Source organism: Podarcis vaucheri, assembly GCF_965113315.1.
Source record: "Podarcis vaucheri genome assembly, chromosome: 4".
Lineage (NCBI taxonomy): Eukaryota > Metazoa > Chordata > Lepidosauria > Squamata > Lacertidae > Podarcis > Podarcis vaucheri.
This window is the reverse complement of record NC_138762.1, coordinates 63272323-63287618: the sequence shown is the minus strand read 5'-3', so window position 1 is coordinate 63287618 and position 15296 is coordinate 63272323. Positions and strand designations below refer to the sequence as shown.

The 15296-nt window shown below is 36.3% G+C and overlaps 1 protein-coding gene across 10 annotated transcripts in view; it reads right to left on the bottom strand.

Annotated features, from left to right (window-relative positions):
* Nucleotides 1-15296, bottom strand: part of DMD (dystrophin) — a 1048023-nt gene that overhangs the window by 571382 nt on the left and 461345 nt on the right. For all 10 annotated transcript variants that reach the window (XM_082219922.1, XM_082219929.1, XM_082219924.1 and 7 more), the window contains 5 exons: nucleotides 12962-13123; nucleotides 8948-9058; nucleotides 6974-7147; nucleotides 6694-6849; nucleotides 3474-3644 (listed from right to left, as the gene is read on the bottom strand). In XM_082219922.1, the coding sequence (XP_082076048.1) occupies nucleotides 3474-3644; nucleotides 6694-6849; nucleotides 6974-7147; nucleotides 8948-9058; nucleotides 12962-13123 (774 nt within the window). The remainder of the gene's footprint in view (nucleotides 1-3473; nucleotides 3645-6693; nucleotides 6850-6973; nucleotides 7148-8947; nucleotides 9059-12961; nucleotides 13124-15296) is intronic.

The following is a 15296-nucleotide window of genomic DNA, read 5'->3' as shown; positions in this document are numbered from 1 at the left end:
GAGCCTTAGTTTGCCTATCCATGATTTAGAGGGTAGGATTTGAACAGAGAGTTTGAGTTAGTCCCATGCAGCCATAAAGCTTATTAGGTGGTCTTTGGCAATTACCCATGTCTACCTCATAGGAAATAATAGGTTAATTATGTAACCCATGCTGAATTCATTGGAAGTAGACTAGAATATACATTTGATTAAAAAAAACCCCACTGCATTGCACTACCCAGAATTGCATTTTGTTTTATACTACTATCATATATCTACATATACACTGATCACAATCCAGCATGGGATCCATGAACAACTGCATGCATGCACGCACACACAAGTTTATTGGTATTTTTTTCCTGCAGCAATCCTTCATGTTGGGTTTCCATGTATTTTTTCCACATACACCCAAGTTTAAGTAGCAGTTAGATTTCTGTTTGGCAGAAGGAACTGTTACAGAAGTGAAAGAGAGAGCCTAGTAAGTCCTAACAAGTATGTGTTATTTCCTGTTCCACTTCTCAGTATAAATGTACTTAGTGTACTCTGCACATTCTAGTCTAATTCTAGATTTCTTTATTACTTCTTTTCAAAGCACTGATGAAATATTCACACTCTTAAACAGGAGGACACTGTTGAACCATGGTAAAACTTCAAAAGAAAAAACAATTTCCAACAACAGGGACTAGATGTCTCTATCAGTACTGGCAGCTGGTAAATTAAGCAGTGTTTGTGCTTTCAGCAAGCACACTGGAAATCTGAATAAAATGATGCAAAAGATAAAATTGTATCAGTCATTGCACTTACTTTCATCATTCAGAGTTGATGATGAACAGAGTACATAACTTTACACTGCTTAATACTCACATAAGCCTTGTAAAAGATGGTGACTATATATCTTAATAATCACAGATAGGATCGTTTAGGATCATTATATAAATTGCTACTATGTCCCTCTTGCCAAAGGATCATGCAGTTATTAACTTGAAGCATCTATACTGTTTTCCATAACAGTAATGAAAGATGACAATTTCTAATTTATTTTATTCGTGTCATTGAAAGAAGACAACACTACCAATTGCGTTTCTAGCATAACTCAACACACAATTCAGTATTATGATTGCACATATTTGTTACTATTTTATAATGTGAGCTAGAATGTAACAATAATGCGCTTTCAGTTCAAATATGGTAACAGTTCAAATATGGTAACAGGAGCAAATGGCATAGAGGTTTTCTGGAGAGTACCATCTGCTATTCTAAATTTGAGAATGGGCCAATATTTCTTTAACTGAAATATGAGCCCCAAGAGCCTAGAACAAATTGTTTATGCTAGTCAAGTATTCTCTAGCTCATCAACACAATATGAAACACAGTCTTTCAAAGTGACCCCAAGAGAAGAGCAGGGGAAAGAACTGGGAAGAGAAGAACTGGGGAAAGAAGTGACAACATGAGCACATGAGCACTGGGAGAAACATGAGCACTGGGAGAAATGTACCATGCCAAGTGGTTTAAAGAGTGACATCCTTGTCCTGGTTAAGATCCTTCCTGAAACTCTTCAGTCTAGAGGTTTGAGGGTTTTTTAGAGGTTAGGGCAGGATACTCTATGCTACCTTCCTGATTCATATAATAAGGCAGCCCTCTGTCACTAACATTTTGGTTTAATGGGGTCTTTTCCTTATCACTCAAACCCAATTTCCTGAAGTTTCTCTCTCTTCAGTTAAAGGCGGGAGTATTCAGCTCAGTTTATCGGGCTTAGGAAGGCCCACTTTTCTGGCCTTAGCAAAGCCTACTCTGACAAAGTTAAGGGTGTCTGATTTAGCTGATTCAATTCCGCTGGCTTTGTTAACTTGGACTGTAAGGGAACATTCTCTTGCCATTAGCTTTCTGCTATAATCACTAAATTATCAGCTCCACTCATGAAAATGCAAAAGAGCGGACAGTACTTTGGTAGGCTAGCAGGTACTTTATAGCAAATTATCACATTTCTCCTGTGTGTGAAATTTTAATGAAGTTTTCCTTTCCTTCTTGATTTTCTTAGTAATATAGGCACTACCTTTTGGTTGCGAGGATGAGAAATAACAAAATCACTCTACTGCGTAACTGCTCTAATCAGCAAACCTCGCACACTAATTATAGAACTTCTGGAGTACCAAAGTCAGTGTTTAATTATTAAAGGAATTCAATTAAAGGAAGGCATTCCTATGTTAACTGCAGCTGTGGTAGACATATCTAATCAGTATACAAAGGTTAGCTTTTATATGTATACAAATGCGTATGGGATGGCATCTGCAGTGTGGTAGAAGTATCGTTCATGATTAACAAAGAATTACTTTGATTTCTTTTGGAAAAAACATGTTCAGTGACTGTCAAGCTTGTTCCCATTCCTTGAGAATCTGAAACTGTTCTCTGAAACAGTGAATGCAATCATAGTGATAATTTCTGGAAAACTGCAAAGGCTGTTGAAAGCAACAAATATTTACTGGGCTGTACCTATATTATCAATGTCTCATGCCACTATGCCAAATTTTTGGCTACAGCTTGCTGGGACATGGAAAACGACAGGGACAAGTCTGTCCAAATGTTACAGGGGCAGGGACAGAACTTCACTAAAAGCTCCGGTTTTGTGGCAGCAAAACCCTGACAAGTATTGCACAGCTTGGAGGTAGAAACAAAAGACCAGGGAACCACAAAGTGGCTCTAAATGGACAGAGAATGAATTGTAGCTTCTATTGCGAAAAGCCTATATTACTTTCGTTGCTCTGTGTGATTTTACTGAACTAACACTGTTCAGTTCTTTGTTGCAGGAACTTATAATTACTTCTCAGAGTTGATACAGCTACAAGTTTATAAGAGGAATTAAAGTGAGGAAGGAGTAGGAATATAGACTACTACTCTTGCAGGCAGATCCAGGAAGAACAATGACTACATGAACAGTGACCATCCTCAAGGGGGAAAAGTGTCATATATTCCTTTTATTAAAAATTAGTAGCTAATTAAAAATAAAACACATCCTAATTATTTTTCTAGCATTAGTTCTTTACAATAAAACTGATCTTTGAAATTAAGGCAAAAATTAGATGGCTTGTTTAAAATGTTAATGAAGAAACTAGCATAAAATGACAACAGTGCTTTGCAGTCTTTTAATGTCTCAACACTTAGAAGGTGCTAATACACTAACACTGTACTAAGTTCTCCTTTTAAGCCTGGAAAAAATGGAATCTTTCAAAAGTTATCAAAAAGGGTATGCGGGGTTATTTTTCTTTTGAATTATTCCTCTCCTCCTTTCTCTTATGAGTATGATGTGGTACCTGATGCAACCTATTATAAGGTTAATATGTTAAATTTTGGACACCAACTTCTTTTGTCTCAGTGTATCACCAGTATATATATTGTTTACAACTTTTTTGGGGTGCAGAAGTATTGCTGTGACAGCGAGATAACTCCAGACAAACATATGTGAGTTTACAAGGAAAGAAAATATATATTATTACCTTGCTCCAGGCGACTTCAGCATCTAAATTGATAGGCATGCCTTCTACTGCTGATCTCTTTGTCAGTTCTGAATCTGTCACTGCCAGCCATTCTGTCAGAGCATTCATTTCCTTTCTCAGTTTCCGAGATAATTTCAAACATTTCTCTAGCTCTTGCTTTTTTTCAGTCACCTGCAGAAGGGGGAGGGGGAATGAAGAGCCAAACCTCTAAATGCTTCACCACCTTAAGTGCTACTAAGACGGATGCTCATATTTCTGGCAGTAGTTTTTCTCCTGGTCAAAAGATTCCACCATCACGTCCCCATGATTGTAGAGGTCATCTATCCTCTGTTTCACATCTACAGTTCCCAGAAATGCTAAATCTTTTTTATAGCAAACGTATGACAAGAATACACCTCAGAATGTTAGCCTTTCTCATTACACTTAAGACTACATTCTTTTGTCAGTACTAGATCAGCATTCTACTTAATAGCAAACCAACTACTTCACACTAAAACAAAAACAGAATGGCTAGATTAATTATAATTTGCAAAGTTAGCTTCAATAAAAGAAACAAAATGAATATTAAAAGTATGCTTTAACTTGGTGCTCTTTATGCATATTTAAGTACACTGCAGTCATGTTTTATGTCCTTTTAATGCCAACCTTCAGAATTTATTGATTCAATAAAAGTTGTTTTCATCCAGCTCGACCTGCAACTCCTGTCTTATTCATTTTATTTTTATTTTCTTTAAAGGAATTTTAAACCACAATATTTAACATCTCTAAGTGATGTGCAAAAATATAGACTTAAGAACAGTATAAAAAAACAGATAGAGCAACAGAAACCTAGCAATAACCAGTTGTCTGAAGCAACTGATGGATGATGCTCCAGCTACAGCATAAGGAAGAGCTTATCTTGCAGCAGACACCAAGAATGATGAATCAATGCTGAAGAGAAGCAATCAAAGGAGCAACTCTTCAAACACAATTTGTTATCAGAAATTATAATGAAAATGACCATTTTTTTGCTATGCGGTTACTACTTCAGTATTATCATACCCACCTGAATTCTCTTTTAGTTTAACTTCATACTTCATTGTCAGGAGCACCCAAACTTTTTTCAAAGAGGGCCAGATTTGATGAAGTGAACATGCATGAGGGCTGACCAAAGTTGTTGGGCTTTTTTTTAGGATTGAAGTTGTTGAGCTTTTAGGATTTTACCCCAGGACATATACTGCCACGGGAGCCAGATTAAATTGACCGGCGGGCTGGATTAGGCCACCCGAAATGGACTTTGGACATGAGAAAACGGCTTAGTTCCATTTTCATTCCATTCAAAGAAGCTTCCACCCATATAAACTGAATGACAGGTTCATATCACAGGCCCAACACCTGCTCTTTTGACCGTTACCCATCACACCTAATAAAAGCTATCCTGAAGGAAGTTACCATGTGGGTCCAGGGAGTCAGGTACTCCTGACCATTCAGAAGGTGGTTGTGGTTAGGCCCCTTCTCAAAAGTCCCTCCTTGCTCCTAGAAGTACTTAGTAACTACCACACAGTTGCAAATCTCCCTTTTTGGAGGCTAAGGTGATTGAGATAGGTTCAAAAGAGCCCTCTGCATTTAACAGATTAAAACAATGCAAAAAGACAAATAAATAATCGCCTCCCCTTTAGCCTCAGTAGCTTGTTTTTAGCACCCTTGGGAATTTCTGATCCATGGCTTACGCTTATGATATGGAGAAGTGCACTATGTAAATACTTTTGATGCAACTTTCAGTATGTGTTTAACTACTAATGAGCTTATTCCCCCTTTCTTTTTCATATATGCACAGTTAATGCAAAAAAGCTGTTGATAGTTGAAGTTTAACATTTCCACACTATTTATTCGAGGGGGAAATCTGGTGTCTTTTGCATAGTACTAGCAATGCAACCTCTTTCATATTTCACTCAGAAGTAAGTTTGCTGGATTCAATGGAGCTCAGTGCTTCATTCAGTATATAAGACTGCAGCCACAGTCCATCTAGGTTGTTTTGCTTTTGGGACAAAGGGACCTTTGAATTCTAATGGGACTGTTTATTTCTAGAAATGTAAATTTTGAAATAGTTAAGAGCATGCAAAACTATATATGAGTGGTGCTTCGTTGAGTTTAGAGAAATAATGACAGGTGCAGCATATATATAGCTACTCCCCACCCCTTATTTCAACTAGGAGAGTTTCAGAAAAATTGTATGGTTGGATGTACACTATAATGGGTAATATCACTTTATTTCCCCATTTTCGATTTACATGTTATAAAAGAAATGTAGGAAATACTGCCATCTTAAGGTCTTTCTTTTTTACACAGTTAACTCCGTTTACCATTTCATCTCACAACAGTTGAATCAAAGTACACATTACATGATTTATTTATTTATTTAAAGCAGGATTAGTTTAGAATTTGGTTGGAGGAAGGGCTAATGGTAAAAGGCTGCTTTCTTCTGAAGTCATTTATCAGGTTGAAATGACCCTGTCCAGGATGCTTTTTCACCTAAGAGAAAACACTCACAGGTTCTCCATATCTTCCTTGCATCTTCCACAGGTGAAAAAGCATTTCAGGGTGATTGTTTTTAGACTAAAAACCTAACAGAGTGGGAAGGATTAAGCAGCTTTATAATGAGGCAGCAGTGAAAATACACACCATTCCCTCTTCCTATGCTTCCTTACACTGTCTTCACCCCTCCAATAACTTTCTCCTTTGCAAACCAAAGGTTACACACATACTCTACTCATTTTCACTTCTTGTCCTATCCATAAAACTCTTTTCACTGGCACATTAAAATCCTCATTAAAATGGCATATTTCACATTGGCATGTGCTAATTAATTTTGCATTTTCCTATTCTACTGTTTTCTTGACTGTAGGAGCAAAACCTGCATTTACTTATTTTTTAATAGAAAGTATCAAGTATTTGCATGTTCTCTTGAAAGCCATCATCCTGAATATGAAGGCCAGTCCTCCATATATCTAATTCTACACTTAGAAATGATATTGTTTAGTTACATTATTTCAATATATAATTGGGCCACTCTGAACAGACAGTTAATAGAGTCTTTTTCTCACTGAGAAAGGAAAGACAAATAAAATCAATTTAAGAGAGGAAAATAAAATAAACAAAACAAAATACAACAAAATGGAAGAGATAGGTTTCGCTTTACAACTGAGAGGCAGACTTTAGCACTGAAAAGCGTAGAACATACCTTGGCACCCAAATCATTATATTGTAATTTCAAAGCTGTTAGCCTTTCATCCAGTTCTTTTGGGTTTTCCGTTTGCTGTTTTTGCACAATCTGACGCCCAGTTTTTATGACTGTTTCCACTTCAGATTTTACTTCACTAAGAGTTTTATACAATTTCTAGCCAACAAAGAAAAGGAAATGTTTAATTTCGCTGAAATTACACTGATTTTTGCAAAATGTCATAGGTATAGTCCAATAAGTTGCCTTACGTGTGAACTATTATTGTATTGGAAACACTCACCATACAGTGATCAAGCTGGGATTGCACTGCTTCCTGCTCGACACTCCTCAACTCCAACTTCGGCACTTGCGATTTCACTTCATCTAAAATTATTTTACATTCCTGTAAGCGCTGCTCAAAATTGGCTGGCTTTTGGAACAAGCGAAACTTCATGAAGACATCTTGTAGCTTTTTCTGAAAATAATATATGAGATAAAAGGAAGAGGGGTGCAAAGTATGCAGATTAAGTCATTATGCTAATACAGTCACGGTCATGATTTTATGAAGACTTTTAAAATAAGGGACAGAGCAGTCCTGCTTCTACATACTGAGGAGAAACTTGGATATTCCCTTTATTTTTCTTTTGAAAGCATGTCTAGGCAGCTTAGCAAACAATTACACTGTGCCCTCCTGCGCAGCTTCCTTCGGATTGGTAGCAAGTTCCCAAGAATTTAAAGAATGCTACTTGCTAGGTCATTTCACACAAATGATCAGATAGGTTGTAATATTGAGTTGCATTTCCTTTGAATATTTAGTCTGCAAGTGTATTATTAGTTTCAGGTCATATTCAGGCAACCCTGTATTGGGAAATTTTAAATGTCTAATGTTTTATAATTTTTTATGTGCTATATGTGGTGGGTGTGCGTCAGTAAACGAGGGGAATTAAGACTAAGAGAGCTGAGTGGGGGGTGCTGGTGTAATCTCACTGTATACAAGTTGTACAAGTGACAATAAAGTTTTTCAATTTCAATAAGCAGCCCAGAGTGGCTGGGGAAACCCAACCAGATGGGCAGGGTATAAATAAAATTATTATTATTATTATTATTATTATTAGGCAACATAAGTTATTTATACACAGTGCATACATTTTGGAAAGAAAGAATCCAATGGTAAGATGCACATGAATAGCATTTTTTATATTTTTAACAGGAATCGCCATCCACTGCACTACATGAGAGTAAGCTTGACAGAGCAGATAAGAACCAAAATAGTAAATATGAGTTATCACCTTTAACCACTGGCAAAAAAATTGAAAAAGTTATTGTGGCATTCCATTAAAGTATGGTTTTGTTAGTTTTCTTTTTCCGAAACCCGAAGGTTGGGGTAAATATAAAAATGCTCATGGTGAATCAGCTGACTTGCACAAGGTCTGTGAAATGTTCCATGCTGTGCATAGTTAAACTTTGGAACTCCCTCCCACAGGAGACAGTGGTGACCACTAACTGGGTAGTTTTAAAAGTGAATTGGACTAATTCATGGAGGATAAGGCTACTAATGGCCACTAGACGTTATAGCTATGCTTTGCCTCCACAGTCAGAGGCAGTAATGCTTCTGAATACCATTTGCTGGATAATGGGGGCGGGGGGGGTTGCTGTTATGCTCAGGTCCTGCTTGCAGGTTTCCCACAGGCAACTCAATTGCCACAGAGAAAACAGGATGATGGACTAGATGAGTCTGATCCAGCAAGATCTTCTTATATTCTCATTTTTGGAACATCTGACTGCCATGCCTTTTTAGAACCTGCTCCTTAAAATTACTGTCTACTTCAAAAAATGTTTGCCACCAGGCAAACAGCAAGTTTAAAACTCTCTTGGCATTGCTGATCTGGCCTCACAGCTAAAAAAATTATGACCAAAGGATTTATTTTTGTGGCAGAAGGGTATTTGTGAAGATGAAAATAACAAGAAGGTGTTTTTCAAAAATGTGTATTTTGCATTAACAAAAGCATCCGTTCTGAATTTCCTGAATCAAGGCACTTCAACCCTACACATTTTTATTTAGATGCTGGTTTTTCCTTGGTCTCATTGTAAATCAAATAATAATGTTATAAGCTAAGCAAGCAGGACTTTCTCCCCCCACCCAAAAAACCCACCACCACCCTGTGGATAGAAAGTATAGCTGTTTCACATGTAATCAATGATTGCTTATTTAGTTTTGTGTATTTTAAAGAAGGGATTCGAACTCAGTATGTAAAAGAAAGCCAATTTTACAAACCTGTGCAGTATCGATTTGGGAGAATATCCTTTTGGTGGCATCCTTACCACGGTTCCGTTTTTTCATTTCATCCAAACTAATCTCATGGCTTGTCAACTCTGATTGAATTTTCTGTTTGGCGGAAAAAAAGATGTGTTTAAAATCAAAGTAGATTATTTTGACAGGGAAATATATAAGATCCAGACTCTGGAATAAATCATATGAAATTACTAAGATTGTGACACTGTCTTGTGCTCTACTTGGTATATTCTTCTTATTGCTTTAAAATGATAGTATCTCTTATGCCCACTTGGACATAAAACAAAAAAGTATAACTTTGTTCTATAACAATTAAATTGCATTGTAGGTACATACTAAAGGCTTCTTCATCAGGGTTACAATTCTCATCCCTATGAAAGCTAAATATAACTATAGAAACAATTAAATGTGAGCAAAAAGGGGGTTTATAGTAGAATAATTGTTTTTTAAAAAATAGGTTTTTTTAAAAAAAGAAGCATGATAAATACACAACACCACTCTGAAGCAAGTATATGAAATGTAATAATCTTAGTGATTTTTACAGCAAGTATTTTTGTCTGTTATTTCCAACAAGAACCAGCGATTGGTGAAATTCCTCCAATGCAAATTTCAACCCTTTACACCTCATGATAGAGTAGGCTCATAAGATACCAAATGTCTTGCACAATACTGACCACTGCAATGTCACACAAAACAACTCATATCCTACACACTGAGATGAGCTAATTTAGACCAATTCAAACCAATTTATGAGGAAATTGTTGGAAATGAATATCTGCTAGTGGATGAACTGCTAAACAATTACCAGAGAGAACAGCTATACCAGGAAATATCTGGCAGCTTTCTTTCTCATCAAGATGAATATTAGGGACCATTACTGCAAAATGTGGGAGGAAAATCTGTCAGAAGATTTTATCTAGACCACATTTTAATCAAATCAGCAATTCATTCTCTCTCTATTCCCTAGAAGTACAAGGCTAAAGCTGGATATATCTTCTGTCCAAGAACATAAAGTCTGTAATTCCATTAATGTTACAAATAGTATTTTTGTTAACTGAAAATGAACAGATGTGGTAAAAGCAAGAAACTGTATGCAATTTGGCTTTTTCCTCATACTCTCATTTACTGTGTAGGCGACTTTATCCATCAGCAGTTAACATGAATGCGGAGAGGAGTATGACAAGCACATGGGGACACTCCCAATCTTGCAGCACGCTCTGCCCAACATTACTTATTGAGATATTTATGGAAGGAGAGGACAGATACACCAAGGAGTTCACATAGAAGACAACAGTCTCTTTTGCATGTCCCTTTCTTCTCCACTTTGATCTTGGGGTGATGGGGCAGGGTAGCGGCAAAGTTTGATTTAAACATGAAGCTGGGCATGTAAGAAAAACCTACCCATGCAGTGCTCCATGTGCCTGGTGTCTCATTTAAAATGAGTTGCCTCGCCTGAAGGTGCAGCATTAACACTCTAGAGATCTATTGTCTAGGTGGACACATTCTGGCATATAGACACATAGATAAATTCTTGGTCTTCTACTCAACATGCTTAAAAAGGGGTGGAATATAGTGAAATAAAGCCTCTATGTGACTCTTCCTCTGCTTTCACTCTTGTCCATTACCAAAATGGGAAATAGAAGATAAAAGGGGTGGGTATGGGGTTAGAAAAGTAGAAGGAAGAAAAGTCTCCTCCTTGCACCCTTTTCAGTCAACCCTAGGAGAAATTAACAGGGTTTGTAATGGAAAGAGGGGGGTGCACACTTCAGGAGGCAGATTTAGCGCATGTGATTGCCGGTTGACAATTCATACTTGACATTGTATAATAAAGTATTATAAAATTTACAATCAGTCAGTTAATCAGATGCATATGAATTATTAGTACACACACATACTTTCATGTATGTTCAAAATAAAATAAAGCTTCTAGAAATTGGACAAGTCTAGCTACTGTGATTAAACACAAGCACAGTTGGTTTATCAGAGATGGACAAAGGAAGCCCACAAATGGTATGGAATAACCCACCCAGTAGAATATTTTATGTATGCATAATAAGGCTGCTGATAAGGAAAGATGCAAACTATCTAACATGCTATAGAGAAGAGGAGACAGAGAGGCACTATTTTATTGCTATTATGGCTGTACTGCATTTACAAAATGTAAAGAGAATTAATAAAATTTGACAATTATGCTTCTGGGGGGAAAGGACACAAACATATTGAAAATGGTTCACCAATTAATGTATATAAAGTTAATTGATATTTTTTTTAATTTATAGCACAGTCCAAGTAGAGCACATGCATTGCAGACAAAAAGGTGGTAAAGATGGTTGTATTGCCAGTCAGTGCAGACAATGTTGAGCTAAGCTGTCTTGGTACATGGCAGATTTGTATTTTCCCAATAGTTGACTAGTTATTAAATCAAACCTAAGGTTCTATCTTTATGACTGTCATATCCATTGCCTTCCACGTCATCTTGATTTCAAGTTAGCAATATATTTTATTTCATTACCAAGTTGTGACTCCTTTTCTATAATTAGAAAAATCACTTTTGGTCACAGACTTCTGTTCTCTGCCATAAGATTGCTTAACCTTAAGAAATTAGCCCACATAAAATATTAAGACTGCTTCTATAATATCTGCAGTTTTCAAGGGATTTAAAGTGGTTTCATGTGGCTGGTTTTACTTCCCCTTACCCAATTTATTATTTTGTTTCTTCAGATAAACTGAAAGGTATTTTAAGTAATAAAGGAAGATAGAGATTTTATTTTATTTTATTTTATTTATTTGATTGTATTTTATTTATTTATTTCAAACCATAGCCTCTAGCTGAATATGATGTCCAACAGGAAACAATAGAACCCACTGTCAACATAAATCTTTAGCAAAAAAACCTGAATTTATCCTAATCAATAGTATAGTCGTTATGGAGCCCAGGAAATATTAGGGACTTGTTCAAATGATCATTGATACATCCTTAGGAGATTATTTTTTAAAAAGTAAAGAATATAGTTGTTTGAGGAAAATAATGGGATTGAACTAGAACAGATTTATTAACTTGGTCACATCTGCTTATCAAAGTCTTTGTAAGACTTCCTTGAAAATCACAACAAATTATGTTTTGCAGTACAATCATTATTGATGTCTGAAAGCCAGCATTTTCACATAAGGGAAGGGTTTTTTAAATTCAAAATATAAACTGTGCATTAATCTTAAAATTCTTCTAATATATTCCACCCAATTCCAGATATCTGTGTTTCATTTTGGCTAATGTATCCTTTCTTACAAATACAATTAATGAAAGTTACGTACTTCAGAAATGTTCTTAAAATGTGAAGCAAAAGTTGACAGACACAAAGCTAAGGAATGAAGGATGTGGCGATATTCTTTAATTTATTTCATTTTATATGAGATTATGGCTCCAATCCTATACAGTTTCCCGGGAGTAAATCCCACTGAATTCAATGGGGATTACTTCTGAGTAGACTATATAGGATTGTACAAGCATGTAACTATCCAGTATCAATGATTGCATAACTCAATAACTATTTATGGGATATCTAATCTGCTTTACTAAGAAGTTAACTAAAAGTAGTAAAGATGATGAGTCATTTATGGCATGATAAAAATAGCACTATAGGGGGTTACAGTATTCATGTTGTTCCTTCAAGGTTACAGCACAACCTTCACAAACATTTAATGAGTTTATATTAGGGTCATATAATAATTTTATGTCAGCATAAGGACAGATAAAATAAACCTAAAGACATGAATTTGCTGCAAAATAAATGTGACCTTTTAAAGATGATATTATTATGCACATCTGTATTCCAGTAAGTAGTTTTACAAGAAATGGGTTGCAAATTATGCTTCCTAACCCCAGCGGCTGAAAATTCTAGAAATCATCATCTTTGAGGAAAAAGCCAACCAAATTAAAGGAATCATACTGACCACTTGAATGATAAAGCTATTTAAACTAAAGTCCACAAGACTCACCTGTGCTTCTTGAGGTACTTGTGCTGCATCAATTCTGTCGGCAATATAACCAGTTAACTGTCGATCAATGAAAGCAAGAGACTCTTGAATTAACTGAAGGGTTTTGTCAATCTCTTGTGCCGAGTGGATACTTTGTTCAAGAACCTTTTGTCTCCTCACAGCCTGAAAAATAAAGGGGAAAGAGTATTAGCCATTCAATTTTTCTTTAATGCTGTTAAAAACACACAGAAATTTCATACTGATACACAACCACCTTTTTGTAAGATAAATTTCGTCTTTTTTTGCCAGCCATTTTGTTTTTTAAATAAATAACCACAAAAAGTCAAAATTCCCTAAATAACCAAACCAAATAGTGAGGAATTCTATAGTGAGTAGAAGACTGCAAAACTAAGTCCTGCCATTAGATAGTTTTGTTCATTCTGAAGCCTCGGGCAGCTCCTGATCTCATTATATATGTCAGGAGATTTCCTTTGGTCAGAACAAAGTTGCCGTCATCATAGTCCACTTACAGATAATCCACTGCAACAAGTGAGAGGGATGAAAGTGCTGTTTATAAAACAAACTCTCACATAGGATATAAATAGTTTCTTAGAGCCTGGATTAAATGGTAGTACTCCCAGGAATGATTAGAACTCTTAAATTTTGTCTTGACTCTTTATGGTTTACTCCTCCCCTTATTATAATATTTCTTAATGGTACAGCATTCAGCAAAATGTTACAAAAACTGGGGAAAGCAAGAGTCAGACTGTTCCTATTACTACTATAGCAAGTCACATTACTTTAAGCCTGCCCTATGACATTAGCGAAACCCCGCAATATGGTTACTAAGACCTTCTTTGGTTTTACATTTTCCTTTGCCCCCTTTTCATACTTAATAGTTTAAAATGATGACACATGCAATTTTCAGCTTAGTTTTTCACCTTCTTTCATATTCTGCCTTCTCATAATTTAGTTTTATCTGCATTGACTCTGCATTATTCATTCTTTTAATAGGCTATAAACCTAACATTTCTATTCACTCAATAAACCTGGAGGTCAAGTCACACTACACATATTTCCAAGGCCATATGAAATGTAACCTTGAGGTCAAGGACTTGAAAGTAATGTTATGGAAAAAAAACAAACTATTTTATAAAAGCATTCACCAACAGAAACAGAACAGCTGAACAGCCTTCATCATTTCTTTTCCTGTGACAGTTCAAAATGGAATGTAGTGAATATGTCTTCACTCACATAGCAACAAATTGCTGTGTGCATTGTAAAACAAACATGGATTTCGGTGGTAATGGTGTTATGAGAGCTCACTTTTATATCTGTCTTATATCCTGGGACACAGGACAGGATTACCTCAGCCACTTCAAATGTTCTGTCATACATCCACAGTGTATAAGGTACTAATAATGTGATTAAATAAACCCATCTAGTTCCTTTGTAACCTTCCAATCAATAAACCACAGAAAAAGGATATATGACTCAATGAATATATATCATTTTACATTTTAATGAGGGTGTTATAATAATGCGGGTGTTTTTCAAAGGGAGAATATTTAATTACCAGTGTTTTTGATTCCTCCTGCCAGTTTTATCCACAATGAGGGAACACACTGGTCACAGAAGCATGCAGCAGTCGCACAAGTGTCAGGAGTTGGCCAACTCCTTTGTTAATGCTAATTAACCCAGAGAGTGATCATGTGGATTGTTGGCTGGCATCAGAGAGGAGAGCCTTTGGGGGTAAGAATTGTGAAGAGGGTTTATCAATGTCCTGTGTTATGCTAACTGATTATTAGGAGGGTTATGTGGAACTGAAGGGATTTGGATGTTCAAAGATAAGGGGGAAGATTAGTAAATTAAACTTGGTGCTTTGGCTCTTGAGAATTTGATGTTCTCATTTAAGTCTTCTGTGACCTGCCTGAAAATTACAAATTTTTATCTTTCCACATTCACTACCTTTGAGGTCAGCCTCCTTACATACCAACCCCCACCCCCTGAACATAACAATTCACAGCTCAGGTTGTCAAAGAACTATTGCATGATTGCTTCCTGTGCAACCTGGTTGGTTGGGCAGAAAATGGGTATAAAACACTTTCTATCCCATGCTTTCTTTGCCCCCCCCCTTTTCTGCTATCCCCTTGTTTGCTGATGCCTACCTTTAGAGCAGTGCTGTGTGCAGACAATATTTCTTTGGGCGGGGGGAGGGGGCAGTCAAGGGCAGTAAGCAGGTATATGGAAATGCTAGCTAATAAAGTATTATTTTTTCTTAGTCTGTGCTGATTCTGTACTCCAAGTGTTCTTAAACTGCTGATTTATTTTATTAGACATCTTATAGTGCATTGGG